Source organism: Eretmochelys imbricata, chromosome 27 (assembly GCF_965152235.1).
Source record: "Eretmochelys imbricata isolate rEreImb1 chromosome 27, rEreImb1.hap1, whole genome shotgun sequence".
NCBI lineage: Eukaryota > Metazoa > Chordata > Testudines > Cheloniidae > Eretmochelys > Eretmochelys imbricata.
In genome coordinates this window covers 15208474-15236166 of record NC_135598.1, presented here as the reverse complement: position 1 = coordinate 15236166, position 27693 = coordinate 15208474, and the positions used below count along the sequence as shown (strand labels likewise).

The 27693-nt window shown below is 56.3% G+C and overlaps 1 protein-coding gene across 1 annotated transcript; it reads left to right on the top strand.

Moving 5' to 3' along the window:
* The first annotated feature begins 508 nt into the window (after positions 1 to 508).
* CAVIN1 (caveolae associated protein 1) lies at positions 509 to 27693 on the top strand. The gene is made up of 2 exons (XM_077806499.1): positions 509 to 928; positions 27028 to 27693. Exons 1-2 carry the CDS (start codon positions 509 to 511, stop codon positions 27691 to 27693), a joined length of 1086 nt encoding a protein of 361 aa, XP_077662625.1.

The window sequence follows — 27693 nt, the reverse complement described above, 5'->3', positions numbered from 1 at the left end:
TTCCCAGGCAGCTTCCAGCAGAGTTCTGGTTTTTCCTCTCGCCCAGATTCCTTGCAGTTTTGCACAGAATGCCTTTGAACGTATGGCACAGAAGAGGCTGTTGGGAGCTCTGGAGCTTCACATTCCTCCGTGAGCCGTGCCTGGGCTCGCATGCGAAAGCCATCGCCTCCCCTCCACTCGAACTATTTTAATCATTTCAAAAAGGGTGGGTCATCAGGCATTTGGCAGTGGCTCCTTTTATATAGCTAAGGTGGAGTCAGCCAATGGCCTGCAAGCCTGGAAAATTTTGCAGGGCAGTTTCCCTGGACAGCTCTGCAGAGCTGTGCCATTTGAATTTAAGCTCGCACACACACACACACACACACACAGCCACGCACTGTGCTCTCCATTTCTGGCTTGCCTCCCAGCACAGAGTTGAGCTAGAGCTCGGGTTAAGTTTTTTCTTCTCACTCTGCTCCCTGCAGCGACAGCTTCTCCAGGCTCTGCTAGTCGGGACTCCCAAGCAAGCATGGCGGACACCCCTTTGCAAATTATTGAGCAGCCCGCTCCTTCCGAGACCTCCGAGGAGCAAGCAGCTGAGGAGCCGATTAAATCAGACCAGATCAATGGCGTGATGGTGCTCACCCTTCTGGACAAGATCATCGGGGCAGTGGATCAGATCCAGCTGACCCAGACGCAGCTGGAGGAGAGGCAACAAGAGATGGATAGCGCAGTGGCCAGCATCCAGGGGGAACTGACCAAGCTCACCAAAGCACACACCACTACCAGCAACACCGTGAACAAGATGCTGGAGAAAGTACGCAAGGTGAGCGTCAATGTGAAAACCGTCCGGCAGAACCTGGAGAAGCAAGCCGGACAGATCAAGAAGCTGGAGGCCAACGAGGCGGAGCTGTTGAAGCGAAGGAACTTCAAAGTCATGATCTACCAGGTAAGGAGATGTCCTGCAGCTCCTCAGGCACCGTCAGTGAGTGTTTTCAGTGTTAACCGCACCACCGTCCTGGGTTAGAAGGACGGCACGTTGCCTCACATGTCTCCTCTAGACTCATCCAGCATCCAGTGTTGAAGTGCGCCATGAATAGGGCCTTCCGAATCTAACAGTACTGATTTCTTCATAAGGCAGAAGGTTTAATGTAATAATTTATTGCACTTAAAAAAATGAGTACAGGAAATTTCATAAAAGATGCTGAGACTGGCCCCAAGCACCCCACTGCAAAAGGCCAGCAGAATTTGGTTACCTAGCAGAGACTGCTGTTTAACCAAAGGAGGAACAAAAGTGTACTAGGAACTGGAGAGAGGTATTTTAAATCAGTTATTTCAGACAGAGGATTTACTGTGAGGGATGAAGTCCTTAGTGCGACAAGAAGCCGTGATGCTAGCTCAGGTTTATAATGTGCATCCTACAGCAATAACATGGAACAATAACTCCAGAGTCATGTTTAACCTCACTCTTATAGGGGACATAGTGGAAACAAACAGAAAATACGGTCCGGTCCATTGAATTCATTAGCACACCGTTTCCCCGGGATCTGCCTTTGCCACATTGCTTGTAAAATTAAATATGATCCAGTGTATGTTACAGATTCCTTCATCTACAGCCTGCAGGTCTTGGGCATTCCAGTCACTCAGTTTCAGCGACAGGGGCTTCACTCTGCTGGAGGCTCAGCACTCCCACTAGGAGCTGGACTTGTCTTTAATCTTTTAATACCAAACAGGCAAACAAGCAAAACAAATGCAGCCACAGGCTTCCGCCTCCCCTTCCGCTGCCTGTCTGGGTTTAGCTTCACTTTGCAGAGCAGACCCCCCAGAGGGGAAAGCTGGAGAAAAACCGAATGGGCCAGTTAATGAGATGAGGATAGTTCGAAGCATCCGGGTTAATAATAGACTGTGTGAGGGATAAATAGAAAAACATCCAGTGCAACTCACAGGGAAAAGGGGGAAGAAAAACCCCACAAAATGCACAGCACCTTTCACTAGCGTAGTGGGAAAGGAGATCTAGTCAGGCCAGACTGTGGAATCTAGCAAGTGGCAGGACTGATATAGTTCTCTGATTCACAGCTTAAGCATTTATAGTTCTATCATGGAGGCTGAAACACTCACGTATATTAGGAGCACGTCAGCCACCTAAACAGATTTATAAATACATTGATCGGAAGCTCTGGGGACTGGGCCTGCACAGAGGACTAGAGCCAGCTGTGGAAAATGGAGACACCTAAACAAACCAACAGCGGTGGAAACAACCGCTGGGAAGGGAGCGAAAGGGGAGGCTCAGGCAGAACATCCCTGGCAGGTATTTCAAAGTGGTAGGGAAATGGCCAGGTCCTGGTTCCCGGCGGACTGGCACTGTGAGAGCCTGCTCTTTATTGTGTGCTGTTGGTCGTGAGCATTGGAGAGTCCGTGTGCAAAATAAACAAATCATCGGTCTCCCCTTTCCTGTGGGACAAAACTTTCGTACAGGACCCGATCCTGCTTCCACTGCCGGCAAAACTCGCATTGATTTCAATGGGCGCAGGCTCGGCCCCTGAGTTAGAATCAGCTGAGAAAGGCCCTGAGGTGAGATTTTCTGCGGTTCAAAGTTGTTTTGTAGAAAAAGGGGAGAAGGTTTTGAAATCCAGACTGAATTATCCTGTGTGGATTTCAGCGTGAGACCCTCCCTGAGCATTAAAGCCCGAGGGAGATACTCAAGGGCTGCTTCATGGAAAACACAGCCGTGCATGGACTTACGAAAGCCAGGCAGGGCCTTTCACCACACAGCAGAGCTGGTGCAACTCTGTCCCCATGCCCAGAGGAAGCCGCAAGAGTAAGTGAGTGAAGGAGGTCTTGGGGCAAGGGTGCGGCCTTGTGCCCAAACACCACTGCGTGAATGGAGCTCCTTTGTGGAGGAGAAGCCAGGCACAGTGTCCTGCTCTGAAGCATGGACTGGAGACCGAAATCCAGGAGAGTCCCTGACTTGCAGTGGCTGAGAGCTAGGATGGGATGGGCAGCAGTAATAAGTATGTATTAACTCAACAAAGATGCCCCTCTCTATTCCTCCACCGCTGTGTTAGCTAAGTCAAAGATGATCCTCTACAACGAGCATTCTGACTGCTACTAACAGATCACAGGGAACCCCATGGAAGGGTTGGGTGTATTTTTCCAGTCCACTTTCCCCTGCATACAATGGAAAAATAGCTTTGCAGTCAAGAGAGAAATTTTCACACTGGTGTCAGCCCTTACTGTCTTTCTGGATGCTTCTGCTGTCCCGTGGGGCTAGCTCTGAGCCATTCGCAAGGCAAGAACTATTGTTGTTTCACACAGGGACTGATTGGTTGTTAAGGAGCATCATTATTCTGTGCTTTGCCCTGCACTAATCATGTATCATCCACTGGGCAGTAACCGGGGCTGTGTGGTGCTGAAGCTGTGGTTAACGGGCAGTGTTAACAACATATAGGAATGTCTCTCGTTCGTGTACTTGGAAAGTTTGCTCCAGAAATGTGGGGAGAGACGATCTTGGGCTGGTTTTGGCTGGGCAGGTTTCTGTTTTAGGAGGTTGTGTTGCTGTGTAATTACCCATGTATGGGGCTGAGGGTCTTCAGCAGGCTGCTTGCATGAAGGAGACTGTATATTTAGGGTCCAATCCTGTTTACTCCTTTAAGTAGCCCTATCAAAGTCAGTGGTTCTACTCCTTTGAGTAAAGGGAGTGGGATTTGGCCCAGGGTGTGTGCTCGGCATGCCAGGGTTAACACTTTTAGTAAATAAATAAAAGGATGAATGAGCATCTCGGTATCTCAGCTCCAGAGGCATTTCTAACAAATCATGGAGCAGATTCCGCCCCTTCCCCTGTGCGGAGACATGCCGTTCTTGTCAGGAGCCCTGTGGATTCCAGTGGGTTTACTCATGGACTAGGTACTTCTTCGGCTATTTAGTAACAATTATTGTGTATTATTTGCTAAGTGCCAACAATGTGTAAAACACAAACATCCCGATGATAATCCCTGTCCTGGGGAGTTGACAATGGGGAACCTCTCTCCCAAGCCTGGCTGTAGAAAACCAGTAGCAAACAGTTCCAAAACAGTTCCCTAGTTCGACAACTCATGCTCAGCGCTTTCCAGACTGAATACTCAACGGAGGGTCAGTCTAGACGCTGCCTTGGCTAGTTTTGTTCTTCTCGTGTCTATGAACAATTCCAATATCAACCTTTAATTGCATTTGTGCTTTAAGAAACTGTGATGAACTTTCCTGCTCCCTTGTGACTTCAGTAGCCAGGGGAAAGATTTCGGAGTTTGTTTTATTGTGGGGGGCAAATGTGCCTAATACACCTGCAGGATTAGCCGAGAGGAGGAATGGCCTCTTTCCAGAGGGGATTGCCAAGCAGGGAAGGGGCTGCTCCCCAGGTGGATTTAGTATGGAAGGATGCTGTGCCTTGGAGAAGCAAAAGGACAAAGACGAGAAGTCTGTTTTAATAGGTGAAGGATGCCTGGTTGGCTCTTCCAGTGCATTTCGAGAAGTTATGGAAGGAATGACACTCAGGGTGCAAGCGAGATCCCTGGGACTGCTTGTTGGGGGAGGTAAGACTAAATGCAAGCGCCCTACTTCGGTATTTTACGTATCGTAGGAGCACAGAGAAAATCCAAGTGGGTTCCTCCGTGTCTTGGCAGCTGAATTTTGGTCTGGAGAGTTGAGCATCAAGTACGTCTGTCTTGTCTGCCTCAAAACTAGGGAGAAAACGGGCAGTACTAAAAAGCAGCCACACCCAGGAGGATATGTACAGTGACTTTGATGGGAGTTGAATCAGGCCCCAAGAGCAATGTGAAAAAAAGCCAGCCCCGAATGAAGCCGCCCAGGAGAAGACATGATTCTTTGCCAAAGAGCCGTGTGGACAGAGCGTTAACCTCCGTGTCACAGAGGGGAACGTTCATGCCCAAGAAGCTGGAGGGCAGAGGGTTGGGCCCTTATTTGCTGCTCGTATCCCCAGAGCTGTTGTTAGTGCATCCTCTCCGCTGCATCCTTCCCCCCAGGCCATCTGGAAGGGCAGCTCGGGGTCAGAGCTAGGTGAACCAGTCTTGTACCCAGTTGCCTCATCCAAAAACTCCTGAATGTTGGGGGGTGGGAAATCGGGGGCTGGATTCATTTGGGGCCCATCCCTACAACAACGGGAGTCCTAATCCAGTTATAAACACAACTCACCTGGCACAGGACAGCTGGAGAACCGCAAGTAGCTACAGTTCCACTAATGCGCCTCGTTCCTCCAAACATTTGACAAGCGAATTCATCCTTCAGAATGACACGGACCTGCTTTTTGTAGGGTCAGATTTTGAAAAGCGCAGACCCCAGCACCCAGCTCTGCCCACGTACCGTGGTACCCAGCCCATGCTGCACGGTGCCCCCTTTGTCTGAGTTAGGGGGCTCAGGGATGGGGGAAGCAGGGACCCAACACTGATAGATGCAGACCCCGCCCCCCCAAATGGATGCTTTCAATGGACATTCTGGCCACACAGGCATGGTGGGGACTATTTTTCAAAGCTTTCGGCAGTGCCGGGGAGGCGTCTGGCCCGTTCCTGCGTGTGCAGGGTCTGGTCTGTTATACTGGGGAGGGCAATTGTTTGGGAGGCCCCCGCAGAACTTTGTCTGCCTTGCCGATGAATCTGAACAGCCGCTCCAAGCCCATCAAGGGGCTGAGCCGCCCCGAAAAAGGCCAGGTGGCCACGGGCTGGAAAAGAGATCCAGCTCCACAATGTGTAGGGTAGGTGGGGCTGTGTGAGGAGTATAAATAGCACAGTTTGGCGGCTGTGCCTCCAGTGGGCCTTATAGGGCTCCGAGCGGCCCAACGCCCGCAGCAGGGAGGGGCGGACTCCCTGCGAACCACGTCTCGCTGTGGTGGGTCTGGAAGCTGGACCCAAAGCGGCCATTACGGGGCTCGTGCTCTGCGAAGGACCGTGTGAAAAGGAGCCCAAGTGTGTGTATGTGGGGAGAGGAGAATGCACCGATCACACCGGGGTGGGAAACGGAGCAGAAAGCAGGGCAGAGTGGGAGCCAAACCCCCAAAGAGAGAACATGAAGCGCAGCCCGGGCAGAGGAGAAGGAGCACCCGTTCTGCCCAGCTGAGCCGCAGGGTGTCGTCCCCTTCTGCCCCGAGCTCGGACTCAGGGGTTTAATGACAAGAAAAGACTTGGGAACGCCAAGGAGATTTGCAAACTCAAAACCAGCTTGCAAGGGGCACAAGCCCGGGGACCCCACAGAGTTTGCCCAGCTGCAAGCTTGGAGGGTGAAGAGCAGGGTCCCAGTGCAGGAGATCAGCAGGAGCACTAGGTGCTGCATTTATGCCTTTCTTACAAGGCTGCACATTGTGGCCAAGAAACTCAGTGTTTGCGACTGGGGACCCGGGCTGGAGCTAGGAGCACTGGTGTATGTGGCATGAGCATTTCCTGGGGCCCGCTGGAGGGACGGTCCTTCCCCACCCATTGTTTTCAGTATTTCTTTTTATCGCCATACATAACAAAGCAATGACTCCGTGCTGCCCTGGATCCACTCACACGCAGCTCCCCGACAGCCCTGGGGGTTCTGCACACAGCCTCAGGGCCGTGTATTAGGGTTGCGAGTTGTCCCCAGAGTCCCAGGATAATCTCTGTTTCCAAGGGCGTGTCCCATGTTGTAGGAGACTGATTTCTGGGGCTGTTAAGAGCCCTGGTTTTACTGCACAGCACCTTGCTGGGCTGTAATGGTGTATAGCAATGGGAGGACACATCAGCATAACCGGGTCATGCAGCTTCCCAGCACAAGACGACTTCCCTGCAGGAGAAATCCAAATTCCCTGTACAGCGAAGTTGAATGCCAGGCCTGACTGATTGCAGTGCTGCAGTGTTTGGTCGGATGCCCCGCTTGAAGTGAGTTCTCCTGCATCAAGAACATCTCGGCCCCAGAATGGGATTCAGTTTTGAGATACGCCTTGGAATGGGATTTGGCATGAGCGATCCTGCTCCGGCCGCGTACAGGGGCCTTGGAATGGGCAGGATGATTATTTAAACTCTCTGTACAAATAAGATTCAGGCCTGTTCTACACTTAACGTTTAGGTCAATATTGCTACGGTGCCCAGGGCTGTGAAGACCCCATGCCCCAGCGTGCTGTGGCTATGCGAACCCCCGTGGTGGGGCTGCAGCCAGGTGGATGGGAATGATGCTGTTGACTTAACTCCCCTGGCCCGGGGAGGTGGCATTCCTACAGCGACGGAAAAACCCTTTCCATCCCTGTCGGCTGTGTCCGCACTGTGGGGTTGTGCTGGACCTGCACCTCTGCCGTTTGCATGGCCTGTGGTCGGGACGCTTTCCACGGTGTCATTATTCCTGCGGACTGCTCCCGAGAGGAGGCAGCTACCTGGTCCGAAAAGTCTCTAGCACGACCCTGCGGTTCAGCGTTAACGCTGACCTGAATGTTACCCCTCCCAGCGTGCTCACGCCCCCGGAACACTTGCCTCTTTCTGCAAAGGAAAAACGAGTTTCAAAGAAACCCTTGTGAGTCAGAGGCCTTTACAGTCGTGCTGTGCGCAGGCATGCAGCTTGCCTTACAGCCCCTGGGGGTGACAGTGTCTCTGAAAAGGGCCTCAACATTGATTAGCATCAGGCTAGACTGACTGGTTTGGGTAAAATGAGAGCCAGCCTAGCGTTTGCTCAGTTTTCAGCCCCGAATCTAGGCTTTCCCATTGCTGAGATATATATATATATGTGTGTGTGTGTGTTCTGGTTGCACAAGCATGTCCATATTGTGCACGTACTGTTCTACATGTGTATTTGAATGTTGAATATAATATCAGACATCTGTGTACTAAGCATCAAAGGATTAGCAAGACGGGGGCGCTACGTAGAATCAGACCCCGCATTAAAAAACTGCGTTTCTGTCTATAGATGTCTGAATTGATGAGGTCATAAACAGTTCCGTATCATGTTTTCTATAAGCTAGGGCTCATCCTTTGCCAAAGTTATACCACTAGCTCTTAAATATTAGCCTGTCACATAGGAGTTAGGAGAGAAGGTAAACAAGGGATTGCTTTAACTAAAATTAGTCAGTAAAATGTTACACACGGTCCCTCTGGGGTGAGGCCCTGAGTGTCATCACTAAAATATGCAATGGTCTCAAGAGGTTAATTTGGGCTAAGTGTTTTCTTTCCCTGTTTGGATAAGAAAGCCCCAGCCTGACTGATAAGATCGCTGCTTTCCTCTTTGATGTGAGAGCAGCAGTGGAGAATAGCTCTCCAGCACAGCTGCACAGGGAGGGGTGCCCTGGAGGAGGTTGTTTTCCATGCACTGGTTTGATTTTACTTGTCCCACCCCATAGCTCACATTAACATGTGGTTTGAATGGATAAAATCCACCCCCCCCCCCATCCTTTCCTTTCCCAGTGCCTGTGTCCCAGGCAGGAATTCAGAGAGCGATTCAGGGAACCAGCTGGTCACCCCCGGCTACTCCAAGTAGAAATGCAAACAGTCCATGTGAGACATGGGAAGACAAGCATACAAGTTAACCCGCTGCGGTGGGGAGCCCACTTCTGATGCAGGATACTGCGAGACCCTGGGTGACTTGTAGCAGCTTGGCCAGAGGAAGGGGGCTCACAGCTGAGACCAGCTCAGACGACTTGCTCATTGCTATGCAATTCAGCGGGGCATCCCCCTCCTCTAGCCCAGCCGCTCAGGGGGACAGTGGTGATGTGGCCTAGGCTCAGAGTCATCTCCGTCTAATCTCTAAGCTCACCCACATGCCTCCCTTTTCAGAGCATTAGCAATACCCTGCGAAGCCCAGACAGCATCTGATCCACTCTCACGCTGCTGGACCCAGTGGAAGTTCATTGGTTTCACACAGGAAGTTTGGCTGAGTCGGGTTCTCCACTGGCCCCCAGGACTGTGCTGTTCCCAGTGTGTCCATGGTCCCACACACTCCTCACTCCAGGCTTTTGCAGAGAAGGACTGTCTGGGCCCCTAGCAGCTACATTCATACATCAACATGCGGGGTTTTCACCAGGCAAAATCCCAGTAAATGCCTGATCCAGTGACGAGCTTGGTTTGTGACAACGGGGGACCAGAGCAATCCCACGGGAACTGGGACACGTCCCCAGACCCCTCAGACCCAGCATACTCTCGAGGACAAGCCGTTAGCTCAGGGTTTTCATACTATCTTTAAGAGCAATAATGAGGAGTATTAAATGCAAAGTCGTGGTTAAAACGCCGCACACGAACTCTGCAGACTGAAGTCCAGGAACCAAAAGCTCACACTGCTCTGTTCTGCGCCTTTGGCTTCACTGCTGAAGTACAGGAGCTCGGTCAGTGGGATGGCCGCGGAGTCTCTAAACGAGTCCTGCTTCCACTCTGACCCTCCTGCCTTTGGCCAGAGAACCGTCGAAGTGAGAGAGGGAAAAAGCGCCATTAGGTCATGCCTGACCCATCCGCTGGGAGCCAGGGCAGGCTGGCCACTCAGATTACTGTCGGTTTCACTCAGACCCTCAGGGACGCAATTCCACAGCAGTGCACAGAGAATTCAGCTGCATGATTCCCATCCACGGCAAAGGGCACAAGGCTGCCAGCCCCCATGCACAAGGAGCTTGTACCACTCCCTGCACGGCCGTTGATTAGCCGAGTCTCAGGCTAGTCACCCACAGCAGAGCGCGGCCCCAGAACAAGGGGATTACTTAGCACCCAAGACATTTCCTTGGTGCAAGCTGTCAGTTCTTCCACCCAGAGCCTCTTCTGAAGTGTGGCTCTTGCTGGGCCCCAATGCACCAAAGTTTCACGGCTCAGCTCTGAGTTATGAGCTGCCAGTGTCAGGGCAGTTTGTTTTGCTGAAGTGCTTTTGTATTCTACGGACATGCTGAGCTGTGGAGTGCCCAACTCCCCCCGTGCAAAGAGGAAAACAAAAGGCCCCGAATAAAAAGAAATGTGAGATGGCTAGTGAACCTCAAGCCAAAGGGGTGAGTCACTTTCAGCTCACCCTCTGGATCTCTTAGGCATCTCTCATGTGCCCAACCCATAGTAGCTAAGCAGGAAATGTCTGCCCTGTGCAATGCCAATGAAGTCACTGCACCAGAGGGGGTAACTGAGGGCAGAATTTGGCCCCTGTGACTCACCAGGCCAGGCAGCCAGCCGGTTTGTTCTCATTTCCAGGGCTTCTCTGTCCAATACAGAAGGCCCGATTCCGCTGATGTTAATGGGGGTTTGAAGTGGATTGAAAGGAAATTCTAGCACAAGATCACAGGTCAAACTCCCTGCTGGCATGCCCCAGGTTTGAGTTTGGTCCCATTGTCTTTATTTAAATAAGGAACACAAATCCGTGCAAATGCACCCCTGTGGTATAAATATGGCCATGGCCAACCCAGAACCTCAAGCAGCCCTGTACGCGCTCAGCACGGTTAGTCCTGTTGAACTGCACAGCACCTGGCTATTGTCTTCTTGACTACACAGTAAATTCCACAGGTTAAAAGAATTCCTGAGCCCCCATCTGGCTGCATTCTAGGATGAAGCCCAGAGCCAGAGGGGAGAGCTGTTGATTGGAGAAAGACAATCCAACTAAACATTTCCAATAAAACTCCCCTGGATGTTTAGTCTGCACCTTCCGGATGCTGCTGCTAATGTCAATTAATGCCAGTCACTGATCTCCCTGCGTAGCATCTGCAGTGCAATCTCTGTCTTTGTAAGTCTGCTGTTCAGAAATAGCCCCGAGGGTCATTAATCAGACATGGCAGGGTAACCGGGAGGGCAGTTCTGAGAGTCGAACTAGATACACAAACAGGCTGATAATGGGATTAAAACATTCTTTCTGTCAGAGAAAAAAAAAGTGATTTTCCCCCTTGCAATCTGCTTACTTACCCATTTCCTAGGGACCTGCCTTTCATCTTCTTGTTCTTCCAAACCTAGCTTCACTGTTTATATTCAGCCTCACCCCTTGCCAGGTTCCCGTGCTCTTCTTCATCAGGTCCAGATTAGCACCAGTACATTTCACAGGGGGTTTAAAGCACCAATCTCCTTGTTCCCATCAGCCTATTAAAGAGGGAAACAGCTTTTAAGGGCACAGTTCCCAGGACAGGGAGAAGCTAGAAACCTTTGGGAGACTCCCAGTCTCAATGAGAGTTTCAGAGTAGCAGCCGTGTTAGTCTGTATCCGCAAAAAGAACAGGAGTACTTGTGGCACCTTAGAGACCAACAAATTTACAGTGAGGTTGTACATTAAGGGTAGGGGGACCAGATGTCCCAATTTTATAGGGACGGTCCCGATTTTGGGACTTTTTCTTATATAGGCACCTATTACCTGCCACCCCCGTCCCGATTTTTCACACTTGCTATCTAGTCACCCTAATTAAGGGAAGTTATTTGAGGATGGAAGGAATTTTGCTGGATGTGGAAAGGTCACGTGCGATCCAACAAGCCCTTTAATGTTTATTTGCATCTCACTCCCTGCTTTTGCACTAGGGTCTTCAAGACCCTTTCTTTCCATTTTATGGAGACAGGACCAATAACCTCTTGGTACAGTTTTTTACTGTGTTCTACAATGAGCTGCTGCTTCTCTTATTCTGAGCCTCCTCATTTTAGCTGATATCCTTGGAGGTGGAGACTTATACCGAACTTTCTGAAAATTTAGGCATAAAACCTGGTTTATGTGGCACTCCTAAAGGGGTTAACGCCTGCTGCTCTCCGGATTTGCCACGTAGCAGAGGCTTGGCCTCAGGGTATGCTCAGTGGGCCTCTCTTGTGTTTCTTTGGCTGAGGGTGTTGTCTGGATCCTCCTGGGAGAGTTGCATGGATGTAGGTCTGGAATGAGCCCTAACATTCCTGATCCACCTTGCTCCCGTAGTTGAGTTTAGCTCTCAATGAATGTTGCTATTATTTTTCTGCGCACGCTCCCTGAAACTCTTAGAGACTTTGAGAGCCAGATTCCGCTTTCAATTACACTGGTGTAAGTTGGGAACAACTCCACTGAGTGAAGTGGTGTCACTGGAGACTTACATCAGTGAAAATGAGAGCTGAATCTGGCCCTATGCCTAAATACAACACAAACATACATTATTCCAGAGCAGGGACATTGTATCCTCCAAGCCTGGCAGGCAGTTAGAGAAGCTAGACTCCCATCCTTCTTGTCTGTCTCTGTTCGCAATATCGCCACTCACTAAATCATTCTGATAGCATTCCCCCGCCTGCCCGTTATCACCCTAACCCGCTCTATATCTGGGCCATGTCCTTGTTTACAGCAGTTAATGGGGGAGAGGAAATTCTTCCACTCGGATTCCTTTTTGCTGGCCATTGAAATTCCTTTTCCTCATCTCAGCCTGAGAAGACCCTGAGTGTGCCCTCTGCCCCATCCGCCCTGGCCCCAACCAGCAGTGGACGTGAAGGGAGGCAGCAGATTTAGGGCATCAGAAGCGTCACCTGAAGACTGTGTTAAGCCTCTTCTCCTGAAACTCTGAAAGCTGCCGTGGCCAGGGCCACGTGCCGCTGCTGCCCACTTCTTGGTGGCTTCACTCGGCAGTACAGCTAGTAAGGCAGATATTTATAATTGGCATAAATGCCTCAGCGGATTGAATAGTCTGTTTGCTGCAGGATGATGGTGCTGTCGTTTTGGGGCTGTGGAAGAAACTGTGATCTCCTCTCCAGGCTGCAGGGAGATGCCTTGTTCCTCCCCGGGGGAGGGAAGGGTGGTCAGATGGCTAAAGCACAGGGGCACCAGGGGTCTATTCCTAGAGATTCGTTGTGTGACCTTGGGCAAGCCACTGGCCTTCCCCATGCCTCAGTTTCTCCATCTGTAAAATGGGGGTGCTGCTGCTGACCTCCCGGGAGTAGTTGTGAAGTTGAAGTCACCTCTGTTCATACAGTGGTGTGAGCCCCTCCAACGGAGCTCTGCGGAGGCTCATCTCAGACAGCGTAAGGGGAAGGCAGCAAGGCAAGTGGCTTGGTTAGAAAAGGCAGATCGGGTTCAGATCAGCAGGTTACATTTCTGCCTCTATGCTGCAGAGGGTGGAGCATCTGGCTTCTGCACGCTCACCCCGGCCCTTGAGACGCCTAGCCACAGCCTCCTAGGAGATGCTGGCAACAAGATGCCTTCCCCTGGCTAAGATGCAGCGAAATCCCAGCCCGCCTGCTTTGCAGAGGAATTTCTCTGCACTGCTCCGGCAACGCCAAAGTGCTCCAAGGAGCCTTACCAGGCAGCGGGCCCAATTCTCGCCTCACCAGTGTGAGCTCGGAGCCAGGCCCCTGGGGACGGTGCTCTGGAGCCCACCTCCCTGACAGCAGCAGCCAGGGGCTTGTGCTGCATGCAGCAGGTGCAGATCCTGCTAATGTAAGTGTTTAAACTTAGCAATGTGGGGGGAGTGTTGGAGGGGGTGGGGGGTTTGTCCCCCAGGCTCCAGCAGTGCTAAGTCCCGGAAACCCCCTGCACAGCAGGGCGACCCTCGGAAGGTGCAGGGAGGTTCAGAACGAGGGTTCAGATTGGTCCGTATTTTATCCAGAATGGCTCCCCCCAACCCTGCAGCAGAGACGGTGTTACTGCGACCCCCTGAACCTCACCGAGCAGGTACCCAACAGGGAGCCATCCGCAGCACCCAGCGGGTACCGGCGTGGCTCAGAGTTAGCAGAGCGGGGCTCCCATGTGGGCATCAGAAAGAACATGCTATGGGCACGCACCCCCGTCATCCCAAGCACTTTCCAGCGCACAGCTGAAATGCAGCCACCCCGGGAGCTGAGGGGGAATGCAGCACCTGGAGATGGGCGGGGGGGAGGACTTTCACCAAGGATCTGGGGTCAAACCCTGACTCGATGAAAAGCACCCACAAGATCTTTACTCGCCAGCCCAAGCCTGGGTTCGAAGGTCTTGGTGGAGAAAGGCAGCCTCAGCGACACAGCCTTGCCCTAGTCCTTGGCGGCAATGAAATCCCCCGGTGCAGAGCAGGTAAGGATCCCGAGTACCTGGGTTGGGCAGGAGGAGGGTCGCTGGTCCCTGGACACGGCTGTCGCCGCACTGGTTGAGTGCCACCCTCAGGCGCTGAACGAGACAGACCCGCCGTCCGGGCGAGAAGGGCCGCAGAGCAAGGAGAGCAGCAGACCGCTTCCGTTAGCGACCAGCCAGGAAGGTTGTTAATGGCACGCTCCCTGCCACCCTGTGCACAGCAGGCTGCCGACGGGGCGGGCAAAGGGGGCAATCGGTCAGGGGCCTGGGCGATTTAAAAGGGGGCCCCCGGCCACGCAGCAGGGCGAAGGCAGGCTTCCTGCCCATCCTCGCTCCGTGCTGCTCCTGGAAGTGGCCGGCACGTCCCTGCGGCCCCTGCGGAGGGGATCTCCACACGTTGCCCCTGCCCCGAGTGCCAACTCCGCAGCTCCCATTGGCCGGGAACTGCAGCCAATGGGAGCTGCGGGGGTGGTGCCTGCGGGCAGCGGCACGCGGAGACCCCCTAGGCCCCCTGCCGAAGAGCCACTGCCAGAGGGGTGAGCAGGCGGCTTTCTGGAGCCACCCGAGGTGAGCGCTGACCCCCCTGCCACCCAACCCCCTGCTCCAGCCCAGAGCCCGCACCCCAACTCCCTCCCAGAGCCCGCACCCCCTCCCACACCCAAACTCCCTCCCAGAGCCCCCACCCTGCACCCCCTCCCACTCCCAAACTCCCTCCCAGAGCCCCCACCCCGCACCCCCTCCCACTCCCAAACTCCCTCCCAGAGCCCCCACCCCGCACCCCCTCCCACTCCCAAACTCCCTCCCAGAGCCCCCACCCCGCACCCCCTCCCACTCCCAAACTCCCTCCCAGAGCCCCCACCCTGCACACCCTCCCACTCCCAAACTCCCTCCCAGAGCCCGCACCCCCACCCCTCCCACTCCCAAACTCCCTCCCAGAGCCCCCACCCCCACCCCTCCCACTCCCAAACCCCCTCCCAGAGCCCCCACCCCTCACCTCCTCCCACTCCCAAACTCCCTCCCAGAGCCCCCACCCCTCACCTCCTCCCACACCCAAACTCCCTCCCAGAGCCCCCACCCTGCACCCCCTCCCACTCCCAAACTCCCTCCCAGAGCCCCCACCCCGCACCCCCTCCCACTCCCAAACTCCCTCCCAGAGCCCCCACCCCGCACCCCCTCCCACTCCCAAACTCCCTCCCAGAGCCCCCACCCCGCACCCCCTCCCACTCCCAAACTCCCTCCCAGAGCCCCCACCCTGCACACCCTCCCACTCCCAAACTCCCTCCCAGAGCCCGCACCCCCACCCCTCCCACTCCCAAACTCCCTCCCAGAGCCCCCACCCCCACCCCTCCCACTCCCAAACCCCCTCCCAGAGCCCCCACCCCTCACCTCCTCCCACTCCCAAACTCCCTCCCAGAGCCCCCACCCAAACTCCCTCCCAGAGCCCGCACCCCCACCCCTCCCACTCCCAAACCCCCTCCCAGAGCCCCCACCCCGCACCCCCTCCCAAACTCCCTCCCAGAGCCCCCACCCCTCACCTCCTCCCGCACCCAAACTCCCTCCCAGAGCCCGCACCCCCTCCCACTCCCAAACTCCCTCCCAGAGCCCCCACCCCTCACCCCCTCCCAAACTCCCTCCCAGAGCCCCCACCCCTCACCTCCTCCCACTCCCAAACTCCCTCCCAGAGCCCCCACCCCTCACCCCCTCCCACACCCAAACTCCCTCCCAGAGCCCCCACCCCTCACCCCCTCCCACTCCCAAACTCCCTCCCAGAGCCCCCACCCCGCACCCCCTCCCACACCCAAACTCCCTCCCAGAGCCCCCACCCCGCACCCCCTCCCACTCCCAAACTCTCTCCCAGAGCCCAGCCTGGTGAAAGGGAGTGAGGGTGGGGGAGACTGAGCGATGGAGGGTGGGGGGATGGAGTGAGCAGGGGGCGGGGCCTCAGAGAAGGGGCGGGGGCAAGGTTTCGGGGAAAGGGCAGGGTAGGGGGTTGCGCGATTAGACTGTTGGCAACCCTACCGGGTGGGCATGGGGATGCCCTGGCCATGCCGGAACAGCGCGCAGCCGGCAGCTCGCTGGGCACCAGCCAGCGCGGGTGCAGCACGGCCCGAATGTCAGGCGGTCCGCGTGGGTGCATCTCGTGTGTGCCCCGAGGCCTGGAATTGCTGTCGGCGGGCCTGGTGCACAGTCTCATCATTTCTGATATGCTGAACAATTGCGCGAGTGAGGGCGTCTCTTTGTGTCACGGCTCTTGGCACAAGGAAGCCTGGGGGATGCCGTGAACCAAGCACAGAACAGGCCAGGAAGCTGAAACAGACACAGACTCAGTGAACTTGTTAACCGGGTGGTTACTGGGGGAAATATCTGAAATTCCCTGCAAAGGGCCCGAGGGACCATTGCCCTGGCACTCAAGGAATCGCCCACCCCAGGGCAGCGTGGGTGTAAAATGCTGGCAAATCAAAATGGCAATGCTCCAGGCTGGTAAAGGGTAAAGGGTTTCACCAGGAGCGGGACATTGGTGAAGTGGATCCAGACAATTCAGCACTTGGGGAAATTGCCCCTGTGGCCTTTGCGATGGGTAAGGGAGGTGGAAAGGGGGGGTCGAGGTTACTATTATTTCCTCTTCCTTTTACCCCACAAGTTTTAGGAATGTCAAGCCAGGTTTTTCCAAAGACCCAAGCCTCGCACCTGAATCAGTGCGGACAGGGCACCGCATGCGTGTGGATCTCCACTGGGCCCCAGCTGCATGGATCCAGATCCAGGATCAGGGGCCCAGGTTTGCGGGAAGACTCTTTGCAGGCCTTACATTTGGAGTGGAAGTTTTCTCAGTTTGAAGAAGGGGAGCTGAATCTTTAACACAGATATCTGGTCTGCCAATAGTGATAGGCGCCTTTCAGATCAGCAGGGGCTGGGGAGGCCAGACCTGTATTTCCAATGTGAAGAGGGAAACCCACTTAAGCCTTCTCCAACATGGAGCAGGTAAAAAGCACGACCCCCATTTTCTCTGTGCAGATCACCTGAAATCCAGGAGTTTGCGCCTTCTGCGGTTGCTTATCCGGTTTTCTGCCCTTAGTCTGTGGAATGAAAGGGAACCGAGGGTTGTAGGAAGGGCCACAGCCCCTGCGGCGCTGAAAGCTCAAGCCACAGCAGTGGGCACTCAGCATCTGTCAGAATTGGGCCCCTGGTGGTGGTGGGCAGTTGGTTGTGTTCTGTGTCTTGCAATGGCATGTGAAACAAGCCCCTGCTCTCTCCCCCCACCAGAGACTGGTGGTGATGCAATGATGTAAAAGCAACTGCACCAAATGAACTGCAGATGTGGTCAGCGTGCGTGCGAGCCAGGCTTCGTGAAACATTCAAACCGGAGAGCAGATCGCCTGGGAGTTTTGCTTTCTTAAACAAACTGAAGATTTTTTAAAAAAAAAATCCCCCTAAACAACAACAATGCAGGAGCTCTTTGGAGTTCCTGGGGCATTTTGCTCCTAGACCTTTGGGAACCTTCCCCGCTTTGGCAGTGAGTCTGGAGAACTTGAACAGTTCCAGGCCTGGCCCCGGTGGGAAGGCAGCTCAGCTGTGCAGTTCACGGGCCTTTTATACAATGAGGAAAGTGTTTACATGTGTTGTAGCAACCAGGCAGTATGTACATGGCCATAAAGGGCACGGATCCAGTGACTCACTGGAAGGGAACTCAGACTCCAAAATATAATCAGATAAAAAACACACGTAGTGGGGGAGAACCGGGGCAAGTCAATCCAACGGACCTACCAGCACTGGGTCATTTGAAATAAAAAAAATAGAGATGTCAAACCCCCCTCAACCAGTCTGCCAGCTCTGGGTTTCACAGCTCCACGAAAGTGACCCAGGTCTCCTGGTGGCTCCCCGAGACCTGCTGGACAAAGGGCTTTTCCCTGGTCATGGAGAGCCCTTCACACAGTCTTTGCAGCTCTGTTTGCTCCTCCTGGGGGGTTCTTGCAGCAGGGGGCAATGTGGATCGCAGGACAAGGACGGACACTGTCCAGTAAGGTCACCCCATCCAATATGTGGGCTCAAGGACAGGAAAACCAGATCATTCACAGAACCCTTCTGAAAAGCTCAGCAGAGAACTCCCCTGCCCGCCCCCTCCCCCCCAAAAAACAACCCACCACACTTCCCATGGATACTCGTCCTCTGTGCTTCCGGCATGTGGCAGGGGCCAGGACAGAAATCCAGTGGGAATGCCTGTCCCCCCCGGTCTGCGCCAGCTGGACTGAGGCAGTGCTGGAGCACACAACCACAATTTGGGAATCCCAGTTTGAAGACCCCCAAGTTCCGGGACGCGGAGAGCCAGGGTTTTCAGGACAGGCCCATCTGGGCAGCTGGACTCACCCGTCACCAGACTTGGTGCGTTTCCCAGTAAAAAGTAGTGTGCTTCAAATGCCCAGGGCTAAACCTTGTGGTTCCTGTGAGAGCTGGGAGCGAGCCGCAGCCTTCCCGGGGCTCATGCGCTGCGTGTGAATGGGGATTTGTGTAACAGCCAGCCAGCCTGCGCCTCCATGATTCCTGGCTGTTCCCACGGGCTCCCGTTGTCTTTTCACTGCACCCAGACTATGGCTGCATTTGCAGCCACATTCCCACCATCCAGGGCCCTGCCGCAGCAGACTGCCCGTCCTACACATGCCCGTCGCAGGCAGGAGGCAACCCTTCCACTGGGCAGCTCCCCCCATCTGCCATGGGCCAAGCAGCTCTTGTGGAACAGGGCGGAGATCCTTGATGTCCCACAGCCAGGGAGCTGAGTCCTCCTCCCTACCAAGGCTGCTCCGGCACCACCCTCCTGACCCCCTGTGGAAACACAGCGGTTTTGTTCTTGCATTGCCTCCGCAGGGCCTGCTGCAGCCCAGCGAAGCCAGGGGAAGGCCCCCTCTCGGCTGGTGGGCTCCCTCAGAGCCCCTTGCAGGACGCGCAGCCTTGCTCTGGTCTCTGGCAGGCCCTTCCCTCAGGGCACAGCGTATTCACTCAAACACAAACAGCTCCTCTGCCCACCACAGGCTGCAGCTCCCGGAGGCTCTGCCCCTCGCCTGGCTCAGTGCTGAGCCGAGGATACGCCCCGCAGCCCCCTGCTTCGGGGCCTCTGGAGCCACTCCTCCCGCTGAAAAGGGGGTCAACCCCGCCCCAGCTGGCTCTGCTAATCCAACAGGGCAGCTGGGGCCTTACAGACGCAGACCAGCCTGGAACGCTCCCCTTGCCTCTGGGGGAGGACTCAGGCTCCCCACGGCCTGTCCCAGCGGGCTGTAGCCAGGCAGAGGGGCAGACGCTGCAGTTCCACGGTTCTAGGGCGAAAGGCTGGGGGAGAGCCAGGGGGCAGGGGCCCGCTCTGGGGGTAGATTGTGCTAGGCCGAAAGGTTACACACGAGCGATCCCTCGGGATTAGCTGCTCAAATGAGTAAAAACCCCACATACGGCCCAGGCTGGGCAAACGCAGCTCCTGGGGTTCAGTGCCCGGCAGACATGCACGCTTTTCCCAGAGAGACCATCCGGGCTCCCAGCTTGTAGTGCTCCAAACAGCCCCGCTGCTTTGTCCGCTGGGAGCAGCTCTGGCCCTCTCGGTCGCACAGAGGAGGGTGGGTGCATTTTATGCCGAGAGAGAGTCATGGAGAGCAGCAGCCCCCTCCGCTCCCACGCTGGAGGGGGGTAGGGGACAGCTCACGTGGAGCTGGAGGCTTTGAACAGGTCTCTGCTCTGTGCACAAGCCTTCTGGAGTCAACAAGGGCTGATAAGTATCTGAGCCCGCAGGATATGGCCCCTTTCCAGCACAGCCAGGCCAGGCCGAGATGGGGAATGCCTTTGTTCTTGCTGATGGTGTTGACTCAGAGGGAAGGAAGTAGCTGGAGTCCCTGCTGTTCAGGGTCCCCGGGAGATGCGGCATTGCTTGGGCAGGTGCTGCTGTGGAGAGGATGAGCAGTCTTCATGGGGGCTGTGGACTTGCTCTGGGCTGTCGGGATCCCCCGGGACAGCGTCGGTGGTTTTGTTCTATGTGTTGCTAATCATAGTAGCAAAGCAGACGTTGGCTTCTCCAGAAAGCAGCACAGCAAGGGCTCCTCGTGCATGGCTCTCTGGTCCAAAGACCAGGAACAACCCCTCAGCCCCTCCTGCACGCTGCAAACCTGTCCTTTGTGCCAGGTATTTCCGGAGCCCGGTGCTGGGTGGAAGCACACATGGCTGCATTGTTAGGAGCTGTGAGATGAGAGGGGATTTGGGGCAGATGCCGTCACTTCCCTCAAGAGCGAGAGTTTTCTTGGGCTGAAAGCAGGGGGAGGAGCGGGCAGGACGTCCTGCGTCGGCCCTGGGCGAAGCTGGACTGACATGGCGGGAAGCTGGATCAACTGAATCAGCCACTTCTCCCTTGGGGGCAAGGGAGGAGAAATGGAGGGGAAACCACACTGGCTGTCCTGCTGCACGGCCACGTCCTGTCCTTCCGCGACGTGCGGCTGCACTGCGGGAAGGGCCGCGCGCTGCTGGTGACGGTCGTGTCCCTGTTGTCTGGAACAGCCGGGACGATCTTGCCACCAGCTGTACCGTGGGTCGTCGTGAGCCCGTAACAGGGACGCTCTCCCCCACTGCACTGGAGGGATGGGAACGGTCTGGGCCCAGGACCTGCTCCTCCTGGCTGCCTGGGCAGGTTTGGAGCTGTTCCTTTGGGCCCCGGGCCGAAGAGGCAAGCACCTTGACTGGCAAGAGGGGCCTGGGCCTTGCACCTGCTTCGCTCGTTAGCTTGGGGCTGGGCTGGTTCAGCAGCTCCGGGCACGTGTCTCTGGGGTAACAGGCAGAACCCAGACGTCACAAGTGAGCTGGTGGCCTGGACACGTGGCCTCTGGCTTCCCAGCACACTGAGCTTGTTGCTGGGCAAATCAAGTCCCTGAGCCCTCCTGCGGTCCACGTGGGACTGAGGGAAACCGGCTGCCAGGAGGAGCAGGCAGGCTTTGTTCTTCATTTCAGACTTTTTCAGAGTGAACGTAAGCCTGGACTGGCACCCTGGGAACGGCCATCCTGACTCACTCCCAGAGCTGGGAGCAGAACCCAGGAGTCCTAGCATCCAGGCCCTGTTATTCTAACCCTGGGTCCCCTCTCTCCTCCCAGAGCCGGGAGCAGAGTCCTTGTGCCCAGACCAGCCCCTCCCTGCTTTAACCCAGTACGCAGAACTGCTTTCAAAATGAACTTGTGAAAGGGAGGCTTTTCCAGGTCTCTTCACCGCCTGGATCATGAAAGACAAAAGCTGAGCCGTCTCCACCTGCTGCTGCCCACGGCTTGGGGCTCTCAGAGAGCTCCCACTTCCTGCTTTATGGACTTTCACAGGCTTTTGCTGGGAGGTCAAATGGGCAGATCCTTGGCCAGGGGGCGAGTGCTGGGGATCAGGCCTAGCTTAGCTGGGACGTTGCTTGTTTCCAGGGAGGTGCATGCAGGGTCAGTGCCTGTTTTCCTGGGTGTGGCGGCTGTTGGGTGGGTGTGGCTGGCTGGGCCATGGTGCTGGGGGAGAGGCAGATCCTGAGTCACGCAGCCCTTGGGACGCAGGCCCAGGGGCTGACGGAGCCCTGCTGGCCCTGCCTAGCTCTCCTATCAAACCCATTCACGGCTCCCTGGCGGGCGGCTCATCCCAGAAGCTCCACGTCTCCCCCTCCCAGCTCCTGAGATTAAAACCCCTCAAGTAATAAATCTCTGAGCTGCAGGTTGAGGCCCGGCAGCTGTGACGCTTCATACAGTGCAGGGCTATTTCCAGCCTGGGCTGGGAACGCGGAGAGGATTCATTGCACGCGATGTGCTGCTCAGCTGAAAACCAATCTCATGCCAGCCTCTTCTCCCTCCCGCCCGCGTGTTTCCCTCTGCGGGGGACTGCAGGCCTGGCTGTCCTGAATGAGTCTCTCTCTGCTCCATGGGGACGCAGAGTGACTGGGACACTGAGCACAGGGGGTCAGGACTCCAGGGTTATGTCCCAGGCTCTGAATTCCCGGGGGAGGAGGGTCAAGGCAGCAGGAGAATCTGGGGGGCAGAGGGGAAAAAGCAACCATGATCAAACATCCCCAAAGGGGAAAGAGTTTAAATGCTGGGGGGTCGCATTGAATTGGAGGGGAAAGTGCCCAGGGCAATGCAGCGACTGACTGGACCTGGGAGCTGAGCCACAGGGCCTGCGCTATCGGGAGGGACGCCAGGGGCCAAATCCAACCTGAGTGGCAGGGATCACAAGGCCACTCCAGCTCAGAGTCCCTCCTCCTGCCGCAAGGCGCAGATCCGGCTGCAGCTCTCCACGCCCAGGGAGAAGGTGATTTCCCATCTTTCTGTGTGCTGCAGAGCCTGTCGCCCAGCAAGGCAGCTGCTGCCCCGAGACTGGCTCTGTCTGGCGGCAGGAACAGATACCAACATGTGCTCAGCAGGAGCAGAGCTGGCTGGGCGTCGCAGCGCTGCTGAGCCTCCAGCCCAGCACAGGCTGGGTTTCAGGCTGGGCTGCATTCCGGCGCCATGGAGAGAAGCAATTGGGGGGAATATGGAGTAACAGATAGGGAAGAGCAGGGCCCCTGGTTTCTGAGCCTCTAGGGGTCACGTCTCCCAACTCCCCACACCAGCTGCGAGGGTTAAAAACTTCCATTTTCCTTTACATGAAAAACGGAGCGTCTCATAATCACCTGACTCCTGGAGCTGGGGCTGGAAACATCGAATGTCACAAGACACATGGCACGGTTGTGAGAGCTGGCAGCATTGAGCTGGGACAGCAGCGCCCTGAGCCCCCTGCCGGTGCCTTGTGCTGCTCTGGGCAGAGAACGGGGGCTGAGAACTCTGATTTGGGCACATGTCGCACCGGGGGAAGGCGCCAGGGCAGGCAGTCAGCCCCGTGGGGAGGGCAAAGCCCCCGCCAAATGCCACAGAGGGAGCATCGTCTCCTTCTCTCTCCTCCTGGCACCAGCAGCCCAGGCTTCACCCTTGCTCTAACCCTGGTGGCTTGTTGCGCAGGGCCATTCGAGCCGGGGAAAGAATGTGAAACCAGGGCCCGAGGCTAATTGTGCTTGGCCGGGAGAACAACAATAGGAAAGTTCTGATTGTCTAAAAAGATGTTGACAGAGCCTATGGTGGGGCAGGAGCCAGGGGAGCCATTCCGGCCTCTGGCAAACAAAGGCAGGATGGCCATGCTCCAGGGTACACGGTGAAAATGAGGTAATGCCCCTGGCCGGCCCAGGAGGCCAGGGGAGGGCCCTGGGCCCCCGGCCAGGCCCACAGCCCTGGAGGGGAACCGGCCAGGCAGAACAGCGTCTGGGGGTGCACGTGAGGCAGGGGCCTGTCAGGTCGGCCAGGCTATGGGTAAACCGGGGAGATGGGCAGGTGCTGCTTGCCCCTTCTCTGCCCCCGTGCCCCACGCACGGCACTGGATGCAAAGGTCCATCCGCAGGGTAAGAAGCTACACCCCACACGCTGACTGCCTGGCCCCTGCAGGCAGCTTAATACACGCTCATGCAGAGACCGGAGCGTCTGTCTGTCCTGGACCCGGCTGAGGGGAGGGTGCGGGGGAGCCATCCCATCTTCACTCCGGCCGGGGCACGTCAATAGGCCCCTAAGAAACTGCCACTACTCTGTCTGCCTGCGGTTCCCCGCTGGCCCTGAGCATTGCAAGGTCCTGCTCCCTGGCTGGAGTCACTGGGGATTGTGAACTCACATCCTAGGCTGGTGATGGAGGAATCGACCAAAAAGCTGTTTGAAGCAACCTGCGCTTGGCCAGTTCCCTGCTTGAAAACAGGATAGGGTGGGTTATTTTTGTTATGGATTTGGGCTGTATTCAGGCTGTGAACAGACATGGGCCAGGCTAGTTGGGCAGCCCAAAAGAGAAAAAGGCTGGGGGGGGGGGGACCCGAACCCTGAACTCCTGGGTCTTATTCCTGGCACTGATGCTTGCTTGCTGAGGGACCTTGGGTAAGTCACGCTGGGATTTCATGCCTCAGTTTCCCCAAGGAAGCTGACCCACTTCACAGGTGTATTAGCTCATCAGTGTGCACAGCCATTTCCCAGAGGATGGGAAGGTCGTAGGGCTAGTTTGTCCTTAAGCACATTTTGGGGTTACAAATCGGTCACAGCCTCCTGCTGCCTGCCCGCTCGCTGCCGGGTGTAACTATACCCATGTCTGGGGGAAGCAGGAGTTAATTCTGGCTGGGGAACGCAGAGCAGAGGGCTCCTCGCAGGCTTGGCCCTTCAATAAAAAGGGGACTAACTAGGGATGGACCGACTCCAGCTGCCTTCCCCCGGCCAAATAGCTAAGCACAGGTCCCACTTGACAGATGAAGAAACCGAGGCACAGAGAGGGGAAGTGATTTGCCCAAGGTCACGCAGGAAGCCAGTGGCAGGGCTGAAGATAGAACCCAGGAATCCTGGCTCCCAGTCACCCTCGCTCTAAACCCCACTCCCCTCCTGGAGCTGGGAATAAAACCCAGGAGTCCGGGCCCCCAATCTCCTTTCTAACCTCCCTGGACAACACACTGCTTGTGGGCCTTTGCTGTTACAGCTGCGGTTTGACTGCCGTGGGCTGGGGCATCTGCTGGGGCATCGGCTGCTGGGGACAGGGAAACATGCTGAAGCCCCTGCCCCGTGGCACGGGGCACCCTCCTCAGCGCCCGCCGGCTGCTCCGTGCTGTTGGGATGCCCCTCGCCTCGCACCAGGGGGCGCTTGGAATCTTTCTCTGTAACTCGAAACAAGCCCCACGGAAGGCAGCTGTCTCTGGCTGGGCTGGGAGGCCGGGCACAGGTCACTTCTTTCGGGAAAGTGGGGGAAATCTCCCTGGCTAACTTTCCCTTCCTCCACGAGCCCCGGGGCCAGTGCCCAGGTGCAAGGGGAAGGGCTCCTGTGCGTCTGCGTTGTGAGAACGGGGCGGAACGCAAGCCTTGGGGGGCAGGAGCCCTCTGCTACCAGCCCAGCTGCCGCAGGCACGAGGCCATACGAGGGGCTTTCCCACGCTCAGAGGAGAGGCCTCGCCCCAGGGGAAAGCCCAGCAGGTGCCCTCGATGACAGATCACGGGTGATTTCTAGGGGGACCTGAATTCCTGTGCTCCCGGGGGAGCTGATCTCAGTGGTCAGCCAGTGACTCGCTGCTGTGAGAGCGCTGGGAAATCGAGCGAGGTCTCTGCCCCTTCCCAGGGGGAGGGCCAGTGCTGGCAGGCTGTGTTCACATCGCTCTGGGGAATGCACAGACACCGCCTCGAGCGGCATGGGGCAGGGATGTTACTTCACCAGCAGCCTCGGGAGGAATCTGCTTGGGAGGTAGTTTCCCCAGCAGTACCAGGGAACAAGCAAGCGGCTGGGTGTGGTCCTGCCATGGGGGTGGTATGCGACAGGGCGAAGGGCAGGCAGGGGACACATAACTAGCAGAAACAACCTTTCCTCCAGGGCAGCTCCCACACACCAAGGCAACAAGGCCACGGGTTTAAACTCTCGCACCTGGTGTTTTATCCTGTTTCTTCTGCAATGAGCAGTTCGGCGGGTGAGGATCCCAGACCCTCTCGCTCTGCAGAACCAGCCAGAAACCTGGGCGGCTCTCGCAGAGGGGACAAGATGCCAGCTCTGCTCCTCTGCAGCTCCAAGCCCCCTGCTGCTGCCTGGCTCTGTTTGTGGTGTGATGTCCCGGGCCGGGGAAGCACGGCCTCCCAGTCTGTGCTGCAGAGGTTAGACACCAGCCTTGCAGCCAGGAGTGGGAGGCAAACATGGGAGCTTTGTGGTGTGTCCTTTGCTCTTTGCGCAACAAGAAACCACCAGGGCATGGCTGAGTGCAAATAACTCTCTGCAGACTTGGCACTGCTGTCCTGGCTGGGTTGTGAAACATACAACATGGTGAGCGCCACGAGAGGGCTCACAAGCTATTTAAAGGGATACGACCCAATTCCTATACATCACTGTTTACATGGGCTGGAATCAGTCAGACCCCTAGTTCGTCTCTGAGGCCGGTGTGAATCAGGAGTGGCTGCCCTGGCATCAGGGAGGCTGTCCATGGGTGAGTGAGAGGGTGGGGCCTGTGCCTTGAGTCGTGTGACTGTAGTGAACCCCGCGCTGTGAAAAGCTGGGCTCGGTGCCGAATGCAGGTGCCAGCAGCACCCAGGATGCCCCAGCGGGGAACGGGGAGAGAGGGGTGGGGGGCAGGCCCCGGACTGCTCAGCAGGGAGCTCAGGGCTGCGCGGAGGGAGGGAGCCAGCCAGGGGAGATGGGCTCCGAGGGCCGGAGGGGAGAGTCCGCTGGCAGCTTTGACTGGCGGGAGGGTGAGTGGTACAAGCAGTTCTGGGATGAAGAGGATGCTAGTGAAGGGCTTGGAAGATGAGGGGTGGGAGGAGCCAGGATAGAGGGGACAGAGCCCCTGTTCCAGCACCTGCAGGTCTCTCCTGTGCTGTTAAGGCCACGGTGGGTTTGTCACCCAGGCCGGACTGTGCAGGGCAGATAAGGCTCAGCTTGAATTTAGCAAGGGCCCCAAGCTGCTGTGGGCGAGAGCCGCATCCTACCGGGGTAATTTACCAGGGGGAGTGAAAAAGGGGGTGAGGAGTCCAAGCTGGGTGCTGGCCACTGAAGGCTGGATTTGTCCCCAAGGTCAGACTAGCTGTGAATCTTAGTCCTCGTAAGTGCGGTTAGCTGGGCAGCGACTCCGAGAGCTGCTCAGCCCAGGTTAGATGGCTGGGAGCCGCGGGGGCAGAGTGGGCCAAGGGGCAGAGCAGGGGCAGGGCTGAGGCTAGGGGTAGCCGAGGAGTTCGTGGTCAGTTCCAGGCTGGGGTTGATAGCAAGGGTCAGAGTCCGAGTCAGGAGGCGAAGCCCAAAACAAGCCGACGTCAAGCCAGGGGGTCAAGCGCATGAGACAGGAACAGCCCTGGCAACACCAGAGATGCACCACGCTGTGGCCCAGATGGTTCCTGGACTGCCCGCTGGGTTTATATAGGGCAGGGAGCCTATCAGGAGCCATGGGGCTGCTGCCTGACAAACCCCTGAGGCCGAATGTCCCATGGGCTGTGTCCACAGAGGGTTGTGGGAAGTGGGGCACAAGCTGCCTACATGTGCTGCTGGGTGGCCGCCAGGCGGTGTAGCTCTGCCAGGCTGGGTCCTAGGGCCGTGGGTCCTTATAGTGCACGTGTCTTACCGATTCCATCTCACCGTTGGCAGGATGAAGTGAAGCTCCCGGCCAAGCTGAGCATCAGCAAGTCTTTGAAGGAGACCGAGAGGGAAGAGAAGGAAGAGGAGGGCGTGGAGGTCCCTGTGGACGAGGACCGCGCCGATGAGGACCGAATCCAGCTCTCCTCAGATGAGGAGGTGGAGGTTGAAGAGACCATCGAGGAGTCCCGAGCAGAGCGGATCAAGAGAAGTGGCATGAAGAGGGTGGATGACTTCAAGAAGGCTTTCTCCAAGGAGAAGATGGAGAAGACCAAGCTAAAGACCAAGGAGAATTTGGAGAAGACCAAACACAACTTGGAGAAGACCCGACACAACCTGGAGAAGAGGATGAACAAGCTGGGCACCAAGATCGTAACCACTGAGAGGAGGGAGAAGATGAAAACCTCTCGAGACAAGCTGAAGAAATCCTTCACTCCCGACCATCCCATCTATACCAGGTCCAAGACAGCAGTCTACAAGGTGCCACCCTTCACCTTCTACGTCAAGAAGATCAGAGAGGGCGAGGTGGAGGTGAAAGCCACAGAGATGGTGGAGGTGGGAGGAGAAGAGGCCGAGAACACGGAGCTGCTGAGGGAGGAGAGCCCTGAGATGCACACGCTGCTGGAGATCACGGAGGAGTCGGACGCAGTGCTGGTGGATAAGAGCGACAGTGAGTAG

Coding starts and splice junctions, on each gene's coding strand:
- CAVIN1 (XM_077806499.1), top strand. CDS start 509: ATGGCGGACACCCCTTTGCAAATTATTGAGCAGCCCGCTCCTTCCGAG. Junction 929..27,027: donor TCAAAGTCATGATCTACCAG/GTAAGGAGATGT, acceptor CACCGTTGGCAG/GATGAAGTGAAGCTCCCGGC.